At 48.2% G+C, this 23,920-nt stretch overlaps 12 protein-coding genes across 12 annotated transcripts; 5 read left to right on the forward strand and 7 right to left on the reverse strand.

Annotated features, from left to right (window-relative positions):
* Positions 1-36: 36 nt before the first annotated feature.
* Positions 37-1,086, reverse strand: PPH21 (phosphoprotein phosphatase 2A catalytic subunit; the record flags this gene model as incomplete). The annotated part of the gene is made up of 1 exon (XM_020208679.1): positions 37-1,086. One exon carries the CDS (start codon positions 1,084-1,086, stop codon positions 37-39), a length of 1,050 nt encoding a protein of 349 aa, XP_020066663.1.
* Positions 1,087-2,480: 1,394 nt separating this feature from the next.
* On the reverse strand, positions 2,481-5,300 carry CANTADRAFT_19174 (uncharacterized protein; the record flags this gene model as incomplete). The annotated part of the gene is made up of 1 exon (XM_020206419.1): positions 2,481-5,300. The coding sequence occupies one exon, from the start codon at positions 5,298-5,300 to the stop codon at positions 2,481-2,483; it is 2,820 nt and encodes a 939-aa protein (XP_020066664.1).
* Positions 5,301-6,933: 1,633 nt separating this feature from the next.
* On the reverse strand, positions 6,934-8,682 carry CANTADRAFT_43844 (uncharacterized protein; the record flags this gene model as incomplete). Its single annotated transcript, XM_020209018.1, has 1 exon — positions 6,934-8,682. One exon carries the CDS (start codon positions 8,680-8,682, stop codon positions 6,934-6,936), a length of 1,749 nt encoding a protein of 582 aa, XP_020066665.1.
* Positions 8,683-9,405: 723 nt separating this feature from the next.
* Positions 9,406-10,701, reverse strand: TOS1 (Tos1p; the record flags this gene model as incomplete). Its single annotated transcript, XM_020209059.1, has 1 exon — positions 9,406-10,701. One exon carries the CDS (start codon positions 10,699-10,701, stop codon positions 9,406-9,408), a length of 1,296 nt encoding a protein of 431 aa, XP_020066666.1.
* A 1,630-nt stretch (positions 10,702-12,331) lies between these two features.
* Positions 12,332-12,890, forward strand: CANTADRAFT_24449 (uncharacterized protein). The gene has a single exon (XM_020207120.1). The coding sequence runs from the start codon at positions 12,538-12,540 to the stop codon at positions 12,703-12,705; it is 168 nt and encodes a 55-aa protein (XP_020066667.1). The 5' UTR covers positions 12,332-12,537; the 3' UTR covers positions 12,706-12,890.
* Positions 12,891-12,901: 11 nt separating this feature from the next.
* On the reverse strand, positions 12,902-13,322 carry CANTADRAFT_24450 (uncharacterized protein). The gene has a single exon (XM_020207121.1). It carries the CDS (start codon positions 13,255-13,257, stop codon positions 13,006-13,008), a length of 252 nt encoding a protein of 83 aa, XP_020066668.1. The 5' UTR covers positions 13,258-13,322; the 3' UTR covers positions 12,902-13,005.
* Positions 13,323-13,835: 513 nt separating this feature from the next.
* CANTADRAFT_19177 (DEAH-box ATP-dependent RNA helicase) lies at positions 13,836-16,061 on the forward strand (the record flags this gene model as incomplete). Its single annotated transcript, XM_020206420.1, has 1 exon — positions 13,836-16,061. One exon carries the CDS (start codon positions 13,836-13,838, stop codon positions 16,059-16,061), a length of 2,226 nt encoding a protein of 741 aa, XP_020066669.1.
* Positions 16,062-17,299: 1,238 nt separating this feature from the next.
* Positions 17,300-17,827, forward strand: ARF3 (Arf3p; the record flags this gene model as incomplete). The annotated part of the gene is made up of 1 exon (XM_020208681.1): positions 17,300-17,827. One exon carries the CDS (start codon positions 17,300-17,302, stop codon positions 17,825-17,827), a length of 528 nt encoding a protein of 175 aa, XP_020066670.1.
* A 1,043-nt stretch (positions 17,828-18,870) lies between these two features.
* Positions 18,871-19,578, reverse strand: RKI1 (ribose-5-phosphate isomerase; the record flags this gene model as incomplete). The annotated part of the gene is made up of 1 exon (XM_020209111.1): positions 18,871-19,578. One exon carries the CDS (start codon positions 19,576-19,578, stop codon positions 18,871-18,873), a length of 708 nt encoding a protein of 235 aa, XP_020066671.1.
* Positions 19,579-19,884: 306 nt separating this feature from the next.
* Positions 19,885-20,537, forward strand: RPS7A (40S ribosomal protein eS7; the record flags this gene model as incomplete). Its single annotated transcript, XM_020210781.1, has 1 exon — positions 19,885-20,537. The coding sequence occupies one exon, from the start codon at positions 19,885-19,887 to the stop codon at positions 20,449-20,451; it is 567 nt and encodes a 188-aa protein (XP_020066672.1). The 3' UTR covers positions 20,452-20,537.
* Positions 20,538-20,750: 213 nt separating this feature from the next.
* CANTADRAFT_58655 (GPI-anchor transamidase subunit) lies at positions 20,751-22,696 on the reverse strand (the record flags this gene model as incomplete). Its single annotated transcript, XM_020210782.1, has 2 exons — positions 20,751-21,101; positions 21,183-22,696. 2 exons carry the CDS (start codon positions 22,694-22,696, stop codon positions 20,810-20,812), a joined length of 1,806 nt encoding a protein of 601 aa, XP_020066673.1. The 3' UTR covers positions 20,751-20,809.
* A 135-nt stretch (positions 22,697-22,831) lies between these two features.
* CANTADRAFT_3646 (uncharacterized protein) lies at positions 22,832-23,833 on the forward strand (the record flags this gene model as incomplete). The annotated part of the gene is made up of 1 exon (XM_020208683.1): positions 22,832-23,833. The coding sequence occupies one exon, from the start codon at positions 22,832-22,834 to the stop codon at positions 23,831-23,833; it is 1,002 nt and encodes a 333-aa protein (XP_020066674.1).
* Between the last annotated feature and the right edge of the window lie 87 nt (positions 23,834-23,920).

Here is a 23,920-nt window from a genome sequence, read left to right on the forward strand (position 1 = left end):
AGGCACTTGGTCTTTTGATTCAAACAAGGGCGTGCATCATAAGAAGTAATCAGGTGTCTTTCTAGTAACTGTAGGTTCACCAGGTCTAACCGAAGGATCGTATTGTAAGAATTGTCTATTGTGCTGTTCATCCACTTCCATAATTGCTGCTTGGTTACCACATCTATAACAATAGTTGGGGGCCGAGAATATCGTTACAACCGATTCTTGATGTGACCATGAGAACCCCTCCATTACCAACTGATGCGCTCTTGCAATTAAACTCAAGTCATTTGTATGATTGAACTGTTCTGAAATATCTTGACCAAAAGTGAAACCTGCACCTCTTGGAGAAATACCCCAGCCACCTCTATCATCAGGATCAGACCATAACAAGTCACACATGGGACCTTCGTGAGGCACTTCTTGAATTCTGTTCAACTCTCTTACTTGATCGATGGTTTCGATCATGGGGGATAACCCACCGTGCAAACAAAATACCTTATTGTCTACTAATGCAGTGATTGGGAAATAGTCGAACAAGTCGGTGAACAATTTCCACACGGTGGCTGACCCGTATTTTCTTAAGCACTCATCATAAAACCCGTAAACCTGAGTAATTTGTCTCGATTCGTGATTGCCTCTCAATATGGTGATTCTATTAGGATATCTGACCTTCATGCAAACCAAGTACGACACGGTTTCCACCGAGTAGTAACCTCTGTCGACGTAATCACCCATGAACAAGTAGTTGGTGTCCGGGCAGGGACCACCGATCTTGAAAAGCTCGATAAGGTCGTGGAACTGGCCGTGCACGTCTCCACATATGGTGACGGGAACTTGCACTGGTTGGACGTTTTCTTCGAACTGCAACACGTCGATGGCCATGTCGCACAACCGTTTCACGTCTGCCTCGCTCAATGGCTCACACTTGGACAACTTGTCGATCCACTGGTCCAATTGGTTGACGGAGGTGAGGCTCAAGTCCTGCTTCTTGCCAGAGAACGGTCTGGATGCGGCCGAGGCGTCGGCTCCTGCTGGTTGGCCTGATTGCCTCAATTGGTGTTCCTCGACATCTTCCATGGGAACGTCTGTATCTAAGTCCATTTTGCCGGCGGGTGTGTGTAGTCAGCGACAGTGTCGGGGGACAGTGACGAAATGCTAGGCGAGATTCCAATTGGTGGGATCTCGGATGGTAGGGACGCTGTTCTGGCGGTGTTGTGACCAGTCGTCGGTTGCGGGAGGGCAGGTGGACTCAGGGCTGGTGCTAGTGGGTGGGACTAGCAGTGGTGAGGATGGATGGCGACTAGCGGACTCGGGGCTAGCGGTGGTGATTGATTGGAAATAGAGAGTAAGTATGATCAATTTCGATTGACTGTCGGTTTTTTTCGTGGTCGTCGTTGTCCAATTTTTGTGATGTTTTGGGCGTAGCGAGAGGTGGGGGCCAGTGGCGAGGAGGTGGTGGGAGTGCTAGAGGGAGGGTTAGAGTAGGTAGATGGGGCTATAGGAGGTTAGATGAGGCTACAGGAAGGTGTACTAGAGGTATGGGACGAGGGGCTCCGTCCCAGTGCTGCAATGGTGCCATGGTGCCCAGTGACGGGGGCACTGTGTCGGGGTGCGGTGCGCCTGCCAGGGAGCGTTGACTGGCAGACGACGGTAGTTGCCGACACTGGGAAGCGGACAGCGGCCCTGCAGAGGCAGATAGCGGCAGCCTGCGCTGGCCGGCGCCCACCCAGGCGCCACAGACAGTGCCATTTACGGGAACTGAAGTTATCGACCAGTGGGGGCAATCCGGTGATTTCGGTTGTTTACTGCCAGGCAACGGAAGCGGCGACCCTGGGATGGCGGCTTAGGAAGCACGGCTGCCTGTGTAATGTGTAGTGGGACAGCAACCGTAGAGAGTGTGGCGCACGACCGACTCGCTACCAAGCACGAGGTTATGCCTGTGAGGTACGCCTGTCAGCGTGAGGTACATCTGTCAGCACGAGGTACGTCAGATGTCAGCGCGAAGTACGTCAACCGGTCAGACACAAGTCATCAGCACGTCGTTTGCGGTGGCCGAGTTGGGCTGACTGTCTGAGTAGAAGGACAATGGCAGATAGAATAAGGTAGGCATAAACCAAAATTATTCGTAGCAGACTACGCAACACCGTGCCCATTGAAAATAGAATAAATTGGCACTACTATCAGGAATTCTTTAACCCGAGTGTAGCTTCAACAGTAAAGCACAAACAGAATAAGGTCACCGACAAATATTTCTCAGAGAGCAATTTGCAACTAGTATTTCTATTGCAAGAGATATCAACAGTATTCTATGGCAAACAGAAATTACGTATAGTATTTCTAAAACAAGAGTAATTGAAAGTAATTACATCAATTGCAAGAAATAAGGGAGTATTCGTTCCTAAGCCATTAATCAATTCTCCGGTTCTAGAAATCGATAGCACCCTCTTACATATTCTCGAGCCTACACTACGCTGTTAGTGCTTCTATCTATTCTTCTAATTAGGTGGGTTTCTTGGAGTCCCGTGAGGAGTGAAACCGGCCCCGTGGAATTGAAACAAGTTGGTCATGCTAAGGTGGGAAGTGTCGCCCGTGAAGTCATCACTGATCTGGTTAAAGAGGTTGTACAAGTTCATGGTGCTTTCGCTCATGGAGTTCGAGTTATACTCTTTGTCGTGGGGCTGCTCGGGATGAGCATGCGGCATTAGCTCCACCGGCACCGATTCCTGGTATGGTTCGCCCATCGTTCCGTGGGCATCCATGACTGGTACTGGCACCGGTTGAACTGTGTTTAGCCCAATATGAGCTATGTGGTTCTGGTCATGAGGAGTGGATCCGAACACCATATGCGAATTAACATCTAAGCCCTGGTTGTGGATATGAGGCTCGGCTTCCAAGGAGTTGGAAACCACCGATGAGGCCCCAGAAGACTCGTCCGACTCCGCGGACGAGAGCGACCTCGAAAACGAGCCCTTCGATCCTGTGCGGTCGCTGTAGTTATTGATTCTGGGCCCATGCTGGATCTTGGGAACAATGGCAAAGAACTCATTGTCGTCGTTGTCGTTATCGGGGCTAGGTTGATTAGTTACTACCTGGGAGGAGCCTGTGGAGTTGACGCGAATATTGGGGGCATTAATGCCTGACTCTGTCGATAACAGCTTGTGGATTGTTTGAGTCTGTTTCTTGAATACTTCAGCCTTCAGCCTGTTTTCGTCAAGGTTGACGAACCAGGTGCTGAACACTTTGGTGGCTCTAATTAATTTGTTTATGTTGTTGAAGAACGGGAAATGCTTGATGAGGTTATCAGTATAATCAATTAACAAACTGAATTTAGGGTCGTTGACGGCCCCAGGGTTTGGTTCTCCGTCAATGCCGTTCTCAACTAGTGCGATTCTTAATAAATGCAATAATGGTTGCAAGAGCTGAAAGTTAGACATCTGGACCTTGACCAAGTCACAATCCTTGTTTGCCAAATGTAATGTGAAGTAAGAAATGAGCCAGAAGAGTTCGTCATTGGATTCCTCGAAAGTCATTCTGCTAACGATCGCGAGCTTGAATATTAAAATCCCTTTAATGATGTCGAAGATTGGGTCGGTATTTTCAAGATCAAGTATTCTCTGCTTAACGTTCAAAAACGTACCTAATTGTGAGTTGGGGGAATATTCGGGGTTAATGTTGAAGTTGGTCTGTTTGCTTAACTTCGATAATAAATTTGGATCAACTTCACTCTCTTGATGTAGGATGTGAATTAAATCAAATAGAATGTTGGACTCAAAGGAACTATCTATGTTATTGTCTAGCTTGTTCTGTAGCATTTGCTTTGATGACAATTGAATGATAACATCATTATTTCTGAACATGTTGATATTGTAGTTGTTGGAGGAATATATCAAATAAAATCTTTCGTAGCAAAACAATATCTCATAGAGTTCGTGGAGTTGGACAATGACGGTGTTATCGCTGGTTTTGATGTTGATAAGCTGGTAGTAGGTGATGCTTTTTCGTAAATTGATCAACTTGTGATGCTCCTGAGCCTCATTACCGTAGTTGTTGTCAAGGTTCGAGTTTGAGTTTAATGTGTTTGTCAAGTTAAGGGTGTGGTAGTAATTACACAAGTGCAAACAGCTCAAAGACAAGTTGTAATAGATCTGGTACTGGTTGATGTGGTTCAGATTGATGTTGTTGATATTTTTTGGGTTGTTTTGGGGGATTATAGGAGGAACAATGAAATTCTTTTCGATGAGGGTGTTGATTTCCATGCATTTGAAGTGGCAGAGATTCTTGAAGTTTTTGAAGTTTCTGAACAAAAGGCTTTTCTTGGGGTAGCTGACGAAGTCCTTGTATTTCTGTTTTTTGAGCTTGATCAAGATTTCTGCGATGATCATGTTGATGGTCAACACGATCAATAAGGTGGACAAGAAGATGGAGTCATCGTGGTTGGTCAAGAGGTTGATTTCCGAGTGGAGCCCATTATTGGCTGAGAATTTCAGGGTCAAGAAGTTGATCAACTTGGCGTGGTCGCGGATCAACGACTGCACCGTCAACGGCTTCAACAACGCGTGTACCACCGGCTCTTCTGCGATCAACGAGATGTTCTCGATCATGTTGTACGGAGTGGGTTTGTAGTCGTGGGGCTCGGGCGATGCAGTGGTGGTGTCTGGACGCACCTCGGAGTCCGATGTTTGCAGCAACGATCTTGTCGAGTTCTTATCTTCGGCTGCAGTCGTAGCAGGAGCAGGAGCAGTAGAAGTAGAAGAAGCAGCAGCTTCCGCAGCTTGCGGCAGCGCCTTTGCCGACATGTTGTAGTTGACCTCGATGACCTCGTTGAGGTAGCTGATGCAGTCCAACGTCCTGCGGTGGAGGTTCTTGGGGCCACTCTTCTTGCGCTCGCGCAAGGTGGTACAGGTGATCCTGTTGACCACACAGTGGGTGCAGGGACGCTGGTTTTCACACTTGACCTTGCGGACGGCGCATGCGTCACAGGCCTGGACGCTGGGCTTGTGCTTCTTGTTGGGCTGGCTGCGGCTGTAGGTGGTGTAGCGTGCAGCAGGCTCGCGGGAGGTGTCTCTAGATTGGTCACGCGTAGGAGCCGTGGAGGTGTCTTTGGAGGAGGACGACGAAGGGTTGGAGGGCTGCTGGGGCTGGGGGAGTGGCACGGGCTGGGGAAGGGGTTGGCCCTGGTAGAATGGCGAGTCGCTGGGGCTGTAGTCGGTGGTGTGAGCGTCCAGCTTGACCAGGGCCGCGTTGTAGACGGAAGTCGAGCTGGAGTACAGCGGCAGTTGGATATAGAGGTCGTGGGGCGAGTCTTCGTCCTTCATGGTGGGAGGATGAGTCAAATGGCGGATGGGAATGAGGAGCGATGAATGAGGATGAGAATGAGGATGAGGGGCGTAACGAGGATGAGGAGTGTGAGTGTGCCCGTGACAGGGTCAGTGTCGTGTCTGTCAGTGTCAGATGACGTGGCGTCGAGTCCAGGCCGATATTCCCAGATGGATGGCTAGAGCTCCGGAGAATCACTTCTAACCGCACTGGTGGGCTTAATAAAACGGATGGTGCTATGACAGGCGAGCTGGCCAATCAGTGGGCGGAGCAGATGTGGAGAACAAATGCGGCCTCAATTATCGATCTGAGGCCACAAAGCAGCGGTCTTTGTGCGTCGCACCACCACCAACGTTTGTAGTGTCTGCATCGCCCAGATCTGGGAGGAGGCAGGGCTGACGGGCAGGCTGCGACGCCGGGGCTGGTGGCGGCAGGTGCAGCTGGCGGGACAGCGAGGACGTGGGGACGAGCGTCGTGCTGGAAGTCAGTGGTGCGAGTCTACGGTTGTTATCGACTGTGTACCTGGAGCTGCCGTTGTCGCTAGATGCGATGGCGTTCGCATCCCTGGCCGGCTTAGCGAGTGGCCCTGGCGTGGCGGGGCGCCGAGCGCTCGCCTCCGAACTGTGGCCCCCCCACCGGCACTTCCGGCGTTTAGGCCAGTCTGCGACCTGGGTGGTCGTTATCGGAGGGGAATGGTGGGGCCAAGCTCGCCGACAAATTGTTGGGGTGTCTGTGGCGCTGCAATGTGTCAGTGTAGCGTGCTGTCGATTGGCCGGACTGTACAGATTAGACGTGCGTGCTACAACATACCGAGATGCAGACATCCGGCTATGACATGTTGGTGGTGGGGACCGGTCAGCGATTGGTAATCACTGCCGGGGTCTGGTGCAGCAACGAAGCCGCACATTCGCCACGCTCCAGCCCCATGCTCGTAAGCGTGGACGAAGGTTTAGTAAGCGAGGCATAGTTAGTTCGTATTTACTCACAGTAAGCCTAAAGCCATAGAGAAGTAATAAAAAAACCAAGCCAGGATCTTGATGTCTGGGCAGAAATTAGGAAGTGAATTTCGCAGACTTGGAGGGACAACGTTGAAGAAGATACCCATCACCTGAAGCGGCCTCATCTGTTAGGAGCTGTGCAGATCTCCATCTTCTAGTTATAAATTTTTGTATACATACGTCTCCCTTTAACTGTATTCCACTCCCACGATGATTAAACTACGTGTCCCTCTACAACAACCGACACCTCCTGATCTTCAATTATTCTTGTGTCTGCCTCCATGCTTTCTCGACTTTTTGAAGTCCTGCAGACCCGGGTGCTAAAACCCATCTGACAACAGTTCCACGTCCCGTTCCTGTGGCACCATCTGGTGAGTAATTGTAACCCATAAATAGTCGCAAAATTCTTGATGGATCCAATGGCACCATTCAGATTGTCTGTGCTGAATGATTGTCAAAACCTATAAGTAGTTGCAAAGTTCTTGATACTTGAGTTTGACCAACAAGTTAGTAACTGTGGATAATGTACCAATACATTTATTTCGGGTCCACGATCCATTCAAATGAAGATATTCCCAATTATTTGATAATATCCACCTTTAATACTCTCTATTACTCCATTTTCTACTCTTCTCTAGTTCTGTTCAGCCAGATCGATCTTTTCCCGGTACCGGAGCTGCTGGCTGGCCATGTCGAGAAAGACCTCGAATTTGGCCTGGAGCAACGCTTTGTCGTGGTCCTGAGGCTTGATGATCTCGACCTCCCGTGGCACGTACCCCTCAAGGGTATCCTTCACCACTTCCTGGTAGGCCTTGCACCCATCACCAACATGCAATTGGTGACCCAAGGCTGCGAGGATCGACGCACCTTTCACCACTCTAAACTCATCATATCCGTCATGGATGCGATGCACATCAATGCCCGTAACGCTAGCCAATAACTGTAGAAACCGTGTGTTCTTGCTCTGAGACCCGCAAACAACCAACCCAGTGATGCACGATCCGCTGGCCACCATTTTGTCAATTAATTGTTTTGTTTGAAACGACAAAAATTCAAGAATCAAGTTGAAGTGGATCACCAAGCGGGTCTCGGGGCTAGCCATCTCGTTGGGGTGCTGGAGGTTCGTCCAATTGGCGGCATTACCCCCATCTATGATCATTTCCCCCATTGAAAAGTCGTTGTATGGACTGCGGTTTCCGAACACATCCCCGTAATAAAAATAGTACCGAAGGAGCTGGTGGGTTGAGGTACCTCGTGTGCGTTCGAGCTCGACAGTTTTTGCCTCAAGCTCTTCAAAAATTCCCAGCCTGAGGCCGTTAGCATCGTAGGTTAGGGCTTTGAAATTCAAAAATAACCTCTCAAAAAGCTTTCCTGTTGCAGGCTGGCCAAACTCATACAAGCCTAACTGTGGCAGACTCAAGAACTGGTTGAAAGGGCCCCAAATTCCTGGAACTTGAGGGTGCACATTTCCATATTGCGAGAGCAAAAAGCACGTAGATGTTCCGGCTACCATCGACAAATTGGCCGTGGACGGGCGGGAGCTGAAGAGATCCTCAGGGGCAATGATGGTAGCAAACCACCCGGCATAGCAGTCGATGCACCCATTCACAACTTTGATGGGCTGCTTGCTGAGCGATCCAACAAGATTGTCATGTAAGTTACCAAGCACAGTACCAGCAGACGGGAGAAACTCACCAGCACGTAAGTTGATGCCACTATGGCCCACCAGGATATTTGATCCGATCCCATACCGTGCTAGCATTGACCTGGACCACCCTTTGATCGAGCAATCAAATGCATACGACTGGTCTGAAAATTCGCTGACCACCCTAGAAACATCCACAGCGTCCCCGTTGGTGAGCAATAGGTAGGTAAACCAATCATGAAGCTCGAAACAGATCAATTCACGCTCTGGGCACTTATCCGCAAGCCATTTGAGCTTGGGGAGCCCCAATTCTGGAACTGCCCTATCACCAATTCTCCATGCCTCTTTGAGTGACTTGTCGAGCAGCACAGTCAACTCCTTGGCCTGAACTGCAGCCCTGTGGTCCATCCACATGAGCACATCGTCGGTGTCGGAGAAACCTCCAATGTCTTCGGAACCTAAACTGACCCCCCTGAGCGTCCCGTCTTCAGCCTGCTCCACCACCACCATGGAGCACGTGGCAGTGATGGATATAGCAGACACATTGGAATGATTCACCCTCTTGAAGAGGTCCAATATGGCGGCCCAGATCTCGCCTGTAGACTGGGTGATGCAATTTTGATTGTGATTGATCGAAATGGGTAATGACCATGATTCAAAGATGACAGGATCAACAGTGATGTCATTGTAACAGAGCCGGACCGAGCTGGACCCGATATCTATGCCTATGGTGGCCATTGCAACTACCAGTATTAGGGCCGATATCGGATCACGTGCGAAGTAGCCATGGTTATGGTACGCGCACGACTACCTAAGAAGGTAACGACAGGCTTCGAATGGGGCCCTAGATGGGCATAATCAGAAGCTCAAACTCCCTTGAGTAGGTCTGGGTGCTGGTAGAATTATTCTATGCGCAAAAGTCCCTCAGACTACTAAATTTCTTTCTCATATTTGCTACGGAATGCTATCCAATCAGAGCTCGGAATTGGATAATTGAAAGATGGGCATCTGGTCAGTACCACGGCTTGCTAGACCCTGTGTCTTGACTTCTAGGTATCATCCTGGTACAATTCGTTCACTTGTCGAAGCTTGATGTCAGGTGATCCAAATCAGGTGAGTTTCAGCCAAGAATAGAACAATAGACGGTATGTTTCCAGGCTGCTAACACTTGCCAAACAATAGCCAGTTTCGGGGCCGCGTCTCGTGCATGTCAGTAGAGTCCCCAACCAATGGCGTCTCCCCGGAATGGTCATTTAACCAGTTTAGAGAAGTAGCAACTATTTTGGTTACACTGGGGCTGATTGAATTATTTGCTGTATTCTAGTATTTATTGTAGATTCACATGGACAGTCAGGCATGGTTACAGTGGGGTATTTTGGAAAACATCTATTTTAACTAACAAAATACAAACAACAGGCGACTATTGTGAAGAAAAGTACCGGATTAGGAGGGGTGACCTACCTAAAGGATGGCCTTGGAGCCTGGTTGGGAGATCCAGCCTTGGACGGTTTCTTCCGACAAGGTGGCGGAGAAGTCCTCGTCAACAGACAAGATGTGCACTTCGCTGTCAACAAAGATGACAGCAGCCTTCAAAGAACCGGAGGTTGGTCTCTTGAAGTAGTCGGAAGAACCACCACCACCTTGGGCGGAGCCGTCCTTACCTTGACCGTCGTGCAAGTGGTTGACACACTTGTCAGAACCAGCAGCCAAAACTTCAAACAAGTCCAATTCACCACAGCCAGTAGACCAACAGGAGCATTGAGCGTTACCGTATTGCAAGGTTCTTGGGACCTTGGCGTTCAACATCCAGATGGCTGGCATGTCTTGGTTGAAACCGGAACCCGAGTTGTCGGAAGGCATTTCGAACTCAAACACAAACAACTTGGAGGCACCGCCGAAACCGTGGTAGGCAGGAGTACCTTCTCTGTAGTAACCACAGTCGTTACCAGAACACTTGCTGCCGGAGAAGATGACGTATTCTTGGTTGGACTTGAGGGTGGTGTCTTGCAAGGCGACAGGGGAGGAGGAGCCACCGGAGGCGTCGGAGTTGGCGTAGGACAACGAGTTACCGAAGGCAGCGGACCACACACCAGAGCCAGAACCACCGAAGTAGTTCATGAACACACAGTTGTCGGTGTTTCCTGGGGTGTAGTGGGAGGATCTGGACCAGGCGCCCGAAGGAACAGCTGAGGCGGTAGCTGGGCCCCCGGAGGTGGTGGTTGGGGCAGACAGGGTGGAGAGCGATCTGTAAGCCTTTCCTTGGCCGTCGAGAGGCGAGATGTCGGCAGCTGGCAGGCCGGTGGAGCCCACGGTGTGGGTGGCCTGGGAGGTGACTGTTTGGCCCTCACCGTTGACAAACACCGTCTGGGTGACCTCCACCACTTGGGTGGCTCTCTTGTGCTTGTGGTGCTTGTGGATGACGGCAGAGGTGCATTCTTCTTCGTCTCTCTTGTTGTTTTGCTTGGAGTTTCCAGGGTAGTACACGGCGAACTCCTTCAATCTGAGTGGACCTCTGAAGTGGACTGACAATTCTTCGTCCAAGGGTGCCAAGTTACCTGACACAGCCTTGGATTGCTGGGTACAAGTGCCTGACTTTTCGTCCATGTTGGTGACATCCTGGTAGGAGCCAGAGTATCCAACGCCCTGGTAGATGACCTTGTTGGTCTCGGAACAGTACCAGTTGCCGCCATCGTTGGTGCAACCAGCCTGGACGGTAGCCGCCAATACAGCCATTAAGGCAGTGTAGGTGAACTTCATTGTGGGAGGATTTTTTTAGGGGGACTTGTTTTCGGGTGGGAAGTGACGAGTCGGGGTAAAGGAATGTATAGGGTTAGGGGTGAGTGGTGTGGAACAAGATCTAAGGAACGACTTGGGTAGGATAAGGACACTGTTTTAACAGAAAAAAGGCGGCAGCCGCAAGTTATAAGGGGCGGTTGTAGAACTTGCAAAATTTGTGTAATGTTTGGATTTGCGCGTAGTTCTCGTGAAATAGAAAATATTGGCGGCGTCGAGATGGGTGCATGGCCGAGGGAGGGCCGGAATACCCGGAAGTGGCACAGATGTCCCCGTAACTACTGAGAATTGCTGTCAAGAGGCAATTTTTTCCTGGCTGTGCACGTGCATCGTCCGGAACTAGCTTCTTGGCTGCAGCCGGCTGCAGTCCGAGTTCTGCAAGACGCGCAGACTAGTGTCGGTATTGTTTCACCAGTTCTCGGCTGTACACGACTGGGCTGTATATGTCCCATTTGGGAATGTTTCCGCTGGCTTACCACCGCCAGCACCAGATCAGGCTGGTCTCACGGGACTTCTGGTGCCATCTCGTCCCACCAGGGCCGTCCTCCAGCACCCCGGCCCCCGATCTGGTGCTGGCGCTGTGGTCTCGATCAGGCCTTGATCAGTCCTCGATCACGCTGCGATCAGGTGTCCCATCCTACTGTCAATCCCTGGTTGTGTGCTGCTATTGTTGCAATGCTCATGACAACCCCAGGCCCACCATCTGCCCCTGCGGGCCCCTAGCAGCTTCGCCCTGTTATGCGTGTTGCAGCTCGACTCGGGGCTACTGGTGCGGACGGCAGGTTTTGGCACTGGCCTGGGCAGCGAGTGGTGACTGGGCAGACGCGCTGGTGGATTGCGAGGTGGGCTGGTGCTACCAAAAGTGGAGGCAGGCCGGAATTGGTCACTGGGCGGTGTTGGTGCCAGCCAGGCCATCTTGTAGATGGATTATGGCATGGCTACAGGGCATGGCTACTGAGCATTGCTTCATGGGTAATACCTATATGTCTACATGGCATTCTCTGCGCTGTGTGCGTCGTCAGTCCGATTAGTGCCGAACGGCGATCAGGGAACAAACTTAAATTCCCATTCAGTTTTAAGGAGTAATGTGGGTTGCTAGTTGCAGTTCTGGGGTCTCGTCTAGCGCCCCTGCATTGGGGCGCCGATTGTTTCGAACCTGAATCGGTGCTCGTCAACTGGCAGACGAAGTGTCACGTGATCTATACCCGCTCATTTCTGGATGGCCTAGCACCCGTTCCCGCCCAGTTTCGGCACTTTCCTTCGAGGAGAGCCGCCGCTGCCCCGTGGTCCGTCCCTGGTCACTTTAGTTCTTTGTTCTAGACTTCGGCACCTCCGTAGCACTTGCAGGCTGCATCCCACGCAGAATGCATTTCCAGTCCGTATATGGTCTCCGATGACGCCGTACACTTCCAGCTTCCGTATGCCAGTGAGCTCCTAGCCTCCGCTAGTGTCTGAAGTGCCTCTAGCCACTCCTTGCTGACTGGGGAATTAGTCTAGACTTCAGATCGACCACAAACCCAGACGCACTGCGGTTACGCGGGCTCATGCATGTAATATAAGCATTGGTGACATAAAACGTTCAGAGATGTCGAATAGAAAAGGGAGGTTCGTACCCCCCGAGACAACGTGGAAGCACCACGAAACAGTCTCGGCTGCTCGAGACTCGCTAAACTAACAGTCGTGGCTTTTTCTTTGGCTTCCGATGGCCCACAACTGCTCAACACCAATTTACGTCATTGATCTCTTCGATTTACGGTATGTAACACTCCTCTTCTCTCCTAGTGACGTTCCTGCAAGGTCATGACTTTTAGCGAATATTTTCCCTTCGTTTCACCCTCTCATAATGCTTGTTTGCACATCATACTTTCAACGGTCTGCTCTAGACCACATACGAGATCCGGTCAGATCCATCCTGGTGAGCTTGTAACCTTTGCATCAGCGCAACTAGACTATTTCGGCACCAACTGACCACTGAGAGCTCATCACAGACTCTTGTCTAGTCTAGATTGCCATCGGCAATTTCTTTTGGTATCTGAGATCAGCCTGGGTGTTTTGGTACTTCAGACTCATGAATAGGTCTAGACTACAAGAACCTCGGTTGCTCCTATAAGGAGATGTATTGGAAAAAACTCCTTCCTTCCTGCTGTTCCCGCAGTACAGATAGATCTTTGTACAAGTTTACAAAAGCTACATGAAAGAAGTTTTAATCCAATACAAAAGAAATGAATAGATTGTGTAGTTCTGTCGGGCAGACTCGGATCCCGTGTACTATCCAGAGGATAGAAGCTGCATGTATCTTACCAGTAATACTGTGCCACTCTGGCTTAGATGTGACAGGGAATACTGTGACAAGAGTAACCAGATCAAAGACACAAGTGAGATCTTCTTGTCAAAGAATGTATCAGAGAAGATGTGTTGAATTGCAGTGCCATTTCGGCCTAAATTAGTCAAGCTTCCCAATAATGGATGTAGGTATCGTTGTTCAACAGCTGGTTCAGTTCTCTTCCCAAATTTCGTCATGAATTTTCGCAGCTATTTCTCGATATTCCATAAATATGTATATCTATACTCTCAGTATCTCGAACGACACCTGTATGTATCTCATTCGTTTCAAATGACTTATTGATAATTCCCTATTATTGAGAGTAGTAAATGGTTAGAGCTTGTTAACGAGTGAAAATGCACAGATTGCGAACCATCAAGTTTTAACAAGTTCTGTAAAAAAAAACGATAATTATCATAAAATGGCAATAATCGTACCAGCTCGAGAAAACTTTACTTTCCCTATCAGAAACGCCTTCAACGACTCTAAAGAAGTAATATCAACATTTACGTATCTTATCACTACATTCGTATCTGGGCACGTGACCCAAATACAAGGTTGAACATCCTTGCTACCAACGCTGAAAAGCTGGATAAGACATGCAAATGTGTACCACAATCCTCAATAATGGCCTGCGCCATCCAGACCCAATCCCGTGTGCTCCCATACATAGTTTTACATCATCATTCGCCATGAACTCACTATCGCAGCACCAGACCTCGTCACATGACCTCCATCACTTAAAATTCTGCGATGCCATCTCAAACTCCCCATCATGTCTCCTTCCCACAAAAAACAAAAGGTAGAATCGCCAGATCAAGCCTCCTCCGAGGTGGAGTCTGTTCAGAGTCCAGTGGGCCGTCATGCCACTACCGCTGCTTCTGCCCAATCCCTCGAAAATGGGCCTAACAACACCTTCACCAACAAGCCCTTTTCACAAACATACTTCAAGATCCTTGAAACCCGTCGTAATCTTCCAGTCCACGCTCAGCGTGATGAGTTCCTCAAGATCTTCCAATCCACGCAAATCATGGTGTTTGTCGGTGAAACTGGTTCCGGTAAGACCACCCAGATCCCTCAGTTCGTCCTTTACGACGACATGCCACAACTTACTGGGCATCAAGTGGCTTGTACCCAGCCTAGAAGAGTTGCTGCCATGTCTGTGGCCAAGAGAGTCAGTGAGGAAATGGACGTTGAGCTCGGACAAGAAGTCGGTTACAGCATCAGATTTGAAAACAAGACTTCTCCCAAGACCATCCTCAAGTATATGACCGATGGTATGTTGCTTAGAGAAGCCATGGAAGATCATGACTTGAAGAAGTACTCCTGTATCATCTTGGATGAAGCGCACGAAAGAACGTTGGCCACCGATATTTTGATGGGTTTGCTTAAGCAGGTCAGTTTGAGAAGACCAGACTTGAAAATCATTATTATGTCGGCAACTTTGGACGCGGAAAAGTTCCAGACCTACTTCAACGATGCCCCACTTTTGGCTGTTCCAGGTAGAACCCATCCTGTGGAAATTTACTACACTCCAGAATTCCAGCGTGACTACTTGGACGCTGCTATAAGGACCGTTCTTCAGATCCACGCCACTGAAGACGAGGGTGATATCTTGCTTTTCCTTACAGGTGAAGAAGAAATTGAAGATGCATGCCGTAAGATCTCGTTGGAAGGTGACGAGTTAATTAGAGAGCAAGACTGTGGACCTATCCAGGTTTATCCACTTTATGGTTCTCTTCCTCCCCACCAGCAGCAAAAGATTTTCGACCCAGCCCCAGGCCCTCTCAGAGCCGGAGGACGTCCAGGTAGAAAGGTTATTGTTTCCACCAACATTGCTGAAACCTCGTTGACCATCGATGGTATTGTCTACGTGGTTGATCCCGGTTTCTCCAAGCAAAAGGTGTACAACCCAAGAATCAGAGTGGAGTCGTTACTTGTCAGTCCAATCTCCAAGGCATCTGCCCAACAAAGAGCTGGTCGTGCTGGTAGAACCAGACCAGGTAAGTGTTTCAGACTTTACACCGAAGAAGCATTCAAGAAGGAATTAATCGAGCAAAGTTACCCCGAAATCTTGAGAAGTAACTTGGCTTCCACTGTGTTGGAGCTCAAGAAGCTTGGAATTGACGACTTGGTCCATTTCGATTTCATGGACCCCCCTGCACCAGAAACCATGATGAGAGCTTTGGAGGAATTGAACTATCTCAAGTGTTTGAGTGACGAAGGTGACCTTACTGCTCTTGGAAGATTGGCGTCGCAATTTCCTTTGGATCCAATGTTGGCTGTCATGTTGATCGAATCGCCCAAATTCCAATGTTCTCAAGAGATCTTGACCATCGTGGCCTTACTTTCTGTGCCAAACGTTTTCGTCAGACCTGCTGCCGCTAGAAAGAGAGCTGACGATGCCAAGATGGCGTTTGCCCACCCCGATGGAGACCACTTGACGCTTTTGAACGTCTACGAAGGGTTCCAATCCGACGATGCACACAGCCTTGGGGTCCATCAATGGTGCAGAGACAATTTCCTCTCCTACAGATCGCTCCAGTCTGCCCAGAACGTTCGTTCACAATTGGGTAGAATTATGGAGAGATATGAGTTGGACTTGAACTCCGTCTCTTATGAAGACCCCAACTATTGGATCAACATCAGAAAGGCACTCACTGCTGGTTTCTTCATGCAAGTGGCCAAGAAGAGAAGCGGCAATAAGGGCTTCTTGACCGTCAAGGACAACCAGGACGTGTTGATCCATCCCTCGACGGTGATGGCCAGCGAGAGCGAATGGGTGATCTACAACGAATTTGTGTTGACCAGCAAGAACTACATCAGAACTGTCACCACCATCAAACCCGACTGGTTGGTGGAATTGGCACCCAAGTACTATGATTTGAGTCACTTCAGCAAGGGAGACGTCAAGTTGTCGTTGGAGAGAGTGGTGGAGCGGGTGGAGACCATGCAGAAGTTGGAGAAGAAGAAGAAGAAGAAGTCCAAGAAGGACGAGTAAGATAGATAGAATAGAAGCGATAGAGCACCCGAAGTAGGATGAATCTGCAATTAGTCTGATTCCTAATATTACAAGAATTATTGGCGAGTGTAGCAAAAGGAGCGGGTAATAGACTAGCTGGAGCCAATCATGATACGAGATTATGGCCAAAGCGTTCACATATTAATTCCTAATATTTCAAAAATTAACTGGAGATTAGAAAAAGTGGCAAGTATGTGGCCCGCTTCAGGACATGAAATTTCGGCCAATATGTTCAGATATCACTCAGATAGCACCCCTGCCAAAGGTCAGCCCAATCCATGGAGGCTCAAGAGTCTACAAAATATCTGGAAATTTTAGGTAGGTACAAATTTCACCTCAGGTCACCTAGCTCAGTTCAGGCAGAGGAAGACCAATAAGCACCCGGATGTGGCCCATGGCTGCATATCCAAGGGATGCAGGTACTTCTTGTCTAAAGTCCCACCCTAACCATGGCTAACTTCGGAAATATTATTTGGTGAGTAAAACGGAAACCACCACCGATAATATTATATTATGTAGGGGTAGGTGCCTGGCGTTTCACGTGGATTGAGATCCACGTGACCGCACCCAGGGCCCTGCCGTCAACAACACTACGCCATCGAACAATCACACGCTTCTCCAGTCCCAGCGTAAGGTCACGGGACGGTTCCCGGCTGGCTCCCCGCTACCACGATTTATCCGTTCGTTTGGGTTCACGTGTCGCCTCGTCACCCAACTGGTGCTTTGTGGCGCTTACGCTCGTCTAATTGAAAAATGACGCGTGTACAATGCTATCCAATTAGGCACCAAACTGGCCAATTGAGTCTAAAACTGGCCACGAAAAAGGCATTCCGCACTGAACCACGACAGGCATCCACCACCAGCATCCACCTACATGCTTGCCTCCCCCACACTCCACGCTCCACTTCTACTTCCTCCCCCCACCACCATCCCCGTCCTCTAACCATTTAGCGATGCGCCCTGGCCTCTGCCGAAGCAGGCGGTCGCCAACATTTAGGCAACGGCAACGCTCTCGGGGTCGGCGCGCATCGTGAAATGTTCGCTCACGCGGTCGTATAGCCGGCGTGCGCGACCCGGTCTTTGTAGCATTGTTATGTAGTTAATCAATTATATATATTGGGCGGCGTATCGTCAGTTAAGTGAGCGGCATTGACTTGGACAGACCACCTTAGGACCCCAACCTTCACCACCAGCACCTAATATACCATACAGACATCATGGGTGGCATAGTGTCCAAACTCTTCAAGAACAAGGAGATGAGAATCTTGATGCTTGGGCTCGACAACGCCGGTAAGACGACGATCTTGTACAAGCTCAAGCTCGGAAAGACCTCCAAGACCGTGCCCACCGTCGGGTTTAACGTGGAAACCGTCAAGCACAAGAATATCTCGTTCGCCGTGTGGGACTGTGGTGGGCAAGAGAGAATCAGACCGTTGTGGAGACATTACTTCACGGGCACCAACGCCCTCATCTACGTGGTCGACTCCTCGGACATCGACCGTTTGGAGGAGTCCAAGAAGGAGTTGCTGAGAGTCATCAACGACAAGGAGTTGGCCAACTGCTTGTTGATCGTGTTGGCTAACAAGCAGGACGTCAGTGGCGCTATCAAGCCCAAGGAATTGATCGAACGTTTCGAGTTGAACAAGTTGACCGGCCAGCACACCTGGTCGGTCATTCCAACCATTGCTCTTGATGGGACTGGATTGGTTGAGACATTGAACTGGATTTCTAGTCATAGCAAATAAACAGGTAAGCGTGAACGAGTAGTAGATCAAAGAAATCGTTACTTGCGTGTAGTCGTACGTGGAAGGGGCTACAGGTTGATGGATACCCTCCGATTCGAGTGGGCCATTTCTGATTCTTGAGCTAATGAAGGTACGATAATTCCAACGTGGAGATCTAGCCACTTTTGCTAGCTCAGCGAGCAATGGGTTCCATTCGTGGTCCCAGCCTAATGTTTTCCCACAGTAATGAACTTTTGATATCGATATACCCCCAAATGTTGCCCCTCGTATATGTATCTACCCCTGCGTGGTAAACGCTCGTATCTGGAAGAAGAAACGAGAAGGGAGCCCGTGTGTTCCAAGGATACACGCACCACTGAACAAGAGCGACTACGCTATAACAAAATACATACGTTCTGTCATACTTTGAAACTATTACCGAAAGATGTTGATATGAGTTTTCTTGGAACATAATTCCTGAAAATAGTACAGAAACCTCAAGCATTTGGTCATATACATGCAGAAGAATATTTGAAGCACGTCATTGAGAGACTATTGTGCTCAAGCAATCGCAAGGCGAGGTTTCAGCATGCTTCTACACGTTTTATCGGTTGAGCCCATTTCGCAGCCACTTCCATTTCAAGTACTTTACCAGCAAAGTAATAGAATGTGAATACCAATTGCTTTTGACTACTTCACTTATCACCCTCAACTCTAATTCCGAGTGGTGTTTCTGAAGTAGACCGCAGATGGACTATCCATAATTTAGATCTAGTGGCTGCGATGGGTAAAAAGCCTGTTACCACAAAATTACCATCGCATATACTAGCAAATAGGTCCATACGAGTAACAATTTGACCAGTGGACCCACCCAAAGCCTCAAAAATCCAGGGATTAGAGCAGTACGTTTGTAGTGTTTGCAGTAGGATTCTAAAGTACTTTTATGTATCCAAAATTCCAGTAGGAAGTGTTTCTCAGAGTGGATGTTTTCGTAGTATTTCAAGTACGGAACAGAGACACATATTTAGCATAGTCAAGCATGTGTGCTGGCACACAGACTCCGTCTAAGCACCCCACACCAGCACTTCTCCAGACTCCTCTCCGAAGTAGGCCTTCTTGGCCATTCCCACAAACAAACCGGTCTCGACAACACCCACCAAGGCCTTGATCTGTTGGTGCAACTGGGCCACATTCTCGATGGCACCGAAATCGGCATCGATTAAAAAGTTGTTGTTATCAGTGATGATGGGACCAGCCTTGGCACTTCCTCCCTGTCTCAATTGGGCGTTCTTGGCCCCAAGAGCGTACAACGACTTCAACACGGTAGCATAGGAGTTTGGCACGATCTCAATGGGCACACCTTGAGTCCACTGGATTCCCAAGTTAGAGGGAGACTTCTTACGGTAGTCTGCCACCACCACGAACTCCTTGGCCACAGAAGCAACCAATTTCTCCTGGAAAAGGCATGCTCCCCCACCCTTGATCAAGTTCAACTGGGAGTCGACTTCGTCCGCACCATCAAAGGCAATGTCGAGCGAAGGATACTGCTCAATGGTGCCTAACTTCAAGCCGTTGTCAATGATGAGCTGCTTGGACTGGAATCCGGTTGGAATGCACACAAACGACTCCTTGTTGGCAAGTTGGCCAATTCTTTCAGCAACATACACCACGGTGGAACCGGAGCCGATGCCGACTACTTTGGCGTTGGCGGGGAAGTTTTCGTCGACGGCGTTGTAGGCAGCGGCCTTTTTTGCTTTTTCAACTAGGGACATGGTGTGGAATCGGGTGAAGCGTCTGGTGGTAGTACGGAGTGGTTGAAGCATGGTGCATCACGTGGGGGAGCGTGCAGTGGGGATGAGGACCGGTGGATGGGTGGCATCACATGACGGGGGCTCTGCACACGTGATGCGATACTCGAGAAAAAACAGTCACAGCACCATCACGTGTCGCACATCTGGCCTGCCAGAAAATTTTCCATCCCTCACACACCCTACTCGCACTGCAACCAGTTTTTCATTCACTATCAAAAAAACACTGTTCAAATCTCTTTCCGTGTCTAACAGTAATCAGTATCCAATATGTCTGCTGCCCACAAGATCTTGTCTGACAAGCCAACTGAATTAGAATTAAAGGTTGCCCAAGCCTTCGTTGACTTGGAATCCCAAGCCGACCTCAAGGCCGAATTAAGACCATTACAATTCAAGTCCATCAAGGAAATTGATGTCACTGGTGGTAAGAAGGCCTTGGCTGTTTTTGTTCCATGCCCATCCCTCCCAGCCTACCACAAGGTTCAAATCAGATTAACCAGAGAATTGGAGAAGAAGTTCCCAGACCGTCATGTTGTTTTCTTAGCTGAAAGAAGAATCTTGCCAAAGCCAGCCAGAGGTTCTAGACAACTCCAAAAGAGACCAAGATCCAGAACTTTGACTGCCGTCCACGACAAGATCTTGGAAGACTTGGTTTTCCCAACTGAAATCGTCGGTAAGAGAGTTAGATACTTGGTTGGTGGTAACAAGATCCACAAGGTCTTGTTGGACTCCAAGGACTCCACCTCCGTTGACTACAAGTTGGAATCTTTCCAACAATTATACTCCAAATTGACTGGTAAGCAAGTCGTTTTTGAAATCCCAGGTGAAACTCATTAAACGGGTCTGAATATTCATATTCATTGTAATGATATAGTCATAATAATATAATTACAAGTTTGTAATATAGATAAAGTGAAGTAACCTAGCGTATGCTAGTGTAGTTCTGACAAACTGAGTGGTTTGATTGGCTTTACGTCATTAAGTGGGGTCACCAGCATTTTGACTAGGCGCAACTGTGTCTAGGTCTTTCTCCAAATTTACAAAAGTTTACTACAAGGATTCAGCCATTATTATAATTAGTTTTCTAATCTTTGATCTACAAGAGTCCCAACCAGGCACCAACATTTTTCTGTCCTACTGTTTGATTTATAAACGATGTTCTATTGATTCGCTATGCATTCATGATAATTCTAATTTAGCTACTCTTAAGCTTGTTAATAGCTTTGCTGTAGTCAACTTCGTGTTCTCCAAAGACAACTCCAAGCCCAATTGCTAACCAGGCAGGGAACCATCCTAAGATGACCACAAACCAGGTCCAGCATTGAAGCTCATGCCAAGAAGTAAGTAAACCTCTCATCAAGCTAACTGCCCCACTCTCGGCATCCAAGTAACTGCCTGCAATAAATAAGACAAAAAATGGGTTGGAGACGAAAAGACACAAGCTAATTTTAATTTGGGCTTTGTTCTCGTTAACGTAACGCAAAAGTCTAGAAATTGGGTCATTCTTGACAACGGCTTCCTTTTTTTGATTTAATTCTCTGAAAGCCTTTTCCTCCAAAGCCGTTAACGTCAATGGCTGAATAAAAGTTAAAGGAACTGCTAAAATTCCAATAATCAAGGCTAATGCAAAATGAACAATTAAAAGGGTCATAATTAACATGGAAATGAAAAACAATGACAATGCAATTAAACCATATTTGACTGCCTTGTTGAATTTGTATTTTGATTTGATGTTGAAAAGTGGTGAAAATGAAACTGCAACATTGATCAAGACGAACTGACACAAGATTTGAAACACAGTCACATCTTCAAATTCCTTTGGGGCGTTGATAGTTATGTATGGCAATGAAAAGGCCATAACGACCCCACACAATTCGATTCCAAAGAACGTTGAAAGAATAGTGGTGAGGCCACCAATATACTCGTCAAATTTGACACCACTGTTCAACACCGCACCCAAGGAGCTTAATGCAAACGCAATGGATACAAGAACTGCAGCTGGTAAGTATGTTCCGATGGAAACAAAGTTTCTGGTCGACAACAACAAATAGAAGAAGAACGATTGATGGAACTTTTCAAGTAAGTTGTTCACTGATCTGAAGGTAGAATCCACAACTCTGCCCAACTGGGTAACGTCTGCAGGTCCATTCGAACCCTTAGCCTTGATGGTGAACGCCTGGATTTGCCAGCCAGAGAATGCCTCACATCCAGGGGTGTTTCTGCTCAAGCCAGACAAGGTCAAGCTGCCGATTCCCCTTAACAAAGTTCTCAACCGGGTGAAGTAGGTATTCTTTGAAATTTCGTGGGATGGGGTTCCTTGGATTGAGGAGGGTAAACTCTCGTGGAAACCAATCATGTTGGCGGTGTTGAGCAAGTCCAAGTTTGGCAATTGGCCATTCAAGCCTTCATAGAACATTTCGTAGTAGTCGAAATGGTCACCGTTCTTCCCGTATTCAAGCACAATGGCCGCTTCGATGGAGCCAGCCGTTTGGTCCAACGAGGTGTGGTAGGCCTCCACCCACGATCTTAATGGATAATGGGAGGTCTCGGGGAAGACCAAAATGATGTTTTTGGACCAAATGGACATTTTGCTGAAATATCTGGCCAACGCTGCTGCCAATGCAATGCCTCCTTCATTGTGTTCCTTGTCACTGGTGTACCAAGGAACTGCCAACACCATGGCCTCGGTGTCGTCTCCTCTTGGCGCATGCAAAATGGCGTAGAGGGTGTCATTGGTGACACCATTGTGGTGATAGGTAGTGATGTAACCGAAGCTGTTGAGCCATTTTTCAACAACTTCAGCTTTGGAGGAGATTGGATCGTATTCGAACTTCTTGACCTCTTCACGATATCCTCTTACGATATTCCACTCACTCTCTCTGAAGTAGGAGTTGACCTGGAACGGCATCAACGCGTTCTCGGAAATATATGTGTTTCTGTATTGGCCATCCAACGGTAATACCAAAAGCCATCCGATACTGGCAATTGCCATTACAAAGGAGATGACAGGCAAGAGCTTGATGGCTTTGGGAATCAAGCCCAACTTGTGGACCTTTCTCAATACAGTCTCAGCCAACGCCATTTTGGAGAACAACAGTAGTGTAGGTAGGATGCTACAATAACGTGTCTTGTTGATGGATAAAGGTCACGTGCGAAAAATCACGCGCCTAGCCATCTATGATCTCCAATGGCACCAGAAATCTGACCAAGCTCTACCATGCCCAAACCAGCATGGAGAGTTCTTGAGAGCTATAAGCAGTTGTGCAGACAAGCAAACAGGCTTCCTTTAGACAGAGGCACGATATCGCGCTTTCTAGCTCTTGTAAAACTGGAGTTTCGAACCGGTTCCCCGCTGAAGTCTTCCCAGATTCCGGTCTCTAGAAAGAAATACAATCTTCTTAGTCAACAATTGGATAGTATCCTCATCGAAGAGAAATATGACGAGGTGCAAGATCTTCTTGATGTCATTTACAAACGGGAACCTCCTCCCTCATGGTTGAGAGAATTCAATGAGTTGAACTATACCCAGATGAAGGGGATCTGGCCCCAAGTCCATTTGATCAGAGAGTTGACCAAAGATGCCGAAGTTATTTCGAAGTACAACAAGAGCCTCGAACTCGAGAAGAATGAAGACTTTTCCATGATGCGCCATTTCAGCTTGACCAGTGCCAAAGAGGGATTATCACTAGTACGATCATACTCGCAAAGTCCAGACTTGAAACCGATGATGAAAAGCGTCTCCAGTTTGTACAATTTGCTTCTTGACAACCAATCTAAGCTTTCCCGCTCCAAAATTCAATCTTTGGAAGTGGTTTACCCCACAAATAGATTTGCATTACCAATTAGTCCCCACAAAAGAGATCGAATGTTGAGAGACAAGATTGCCAGCGTGCGCAATCTTCTCCACCAATACAAGCCCATTCCCAAGCATGACCTACAAAGGCTAATTGACGTTTCTCTAGGCAAAGAGGGTGCCCAGTACGAGATTAATCCCAATTTTTACAAATACATGATAAAGAAGCATCGAATTGAGAAGCAAGAAATGAATATTGCTGTTTTACGAAAGCTTCGCCAGAAACATCTTGTGCCAAATGAGAATAACATTCGAAAATGGTTTAGAGCATATGTGGTGAAACAATTTTATTTGGATGATGATGGCCAGCACAAGATGAGCTGGATGCAAAATTACTATGACATCGGGCCCAGTAGCACAAGATAAGCTGGATGCAAATGGAGCACATGCTATCTACTCCAGAATGTGGTAGATACATGTAATTTTTGGAGTTACTCACAAGATGGAAGTATG

The sequence above is a fragment of the Suhomyces tanzawaensis genome (genome assembly GCF_001661415.1).
Source record: "Suhomyces tanzawaensis NRRL Y-17324 unplaced genomic scaffold CANTAscaffold_1, whole genome shotgun sequence".
NCBI classification, from domain to species: domain Eukaryota; kingdom Fungi; phylum Ascomycota; class Pichiomycetes; order Serinales; family Debaryomycetaceae; genus Suhomyces; species Suhomyces tanzawaensis.

Coding starts and splice junctions, on each gene's coding strand:
- CANTADRAFT_24449 (XM_020207120.1), top strand. CDS start 12,538: ATGACTTTTAGCGAATATTTTCCCTTCGTTTCACCCTCTCATAATGCT.
- CANTADRAFT_24450 (XM_020207121.1), bottom strand. CDS start 13,257: ATGACGAAATTTGGGAAGAGAACTGAACCAGCTGTTGAACAACGATAC.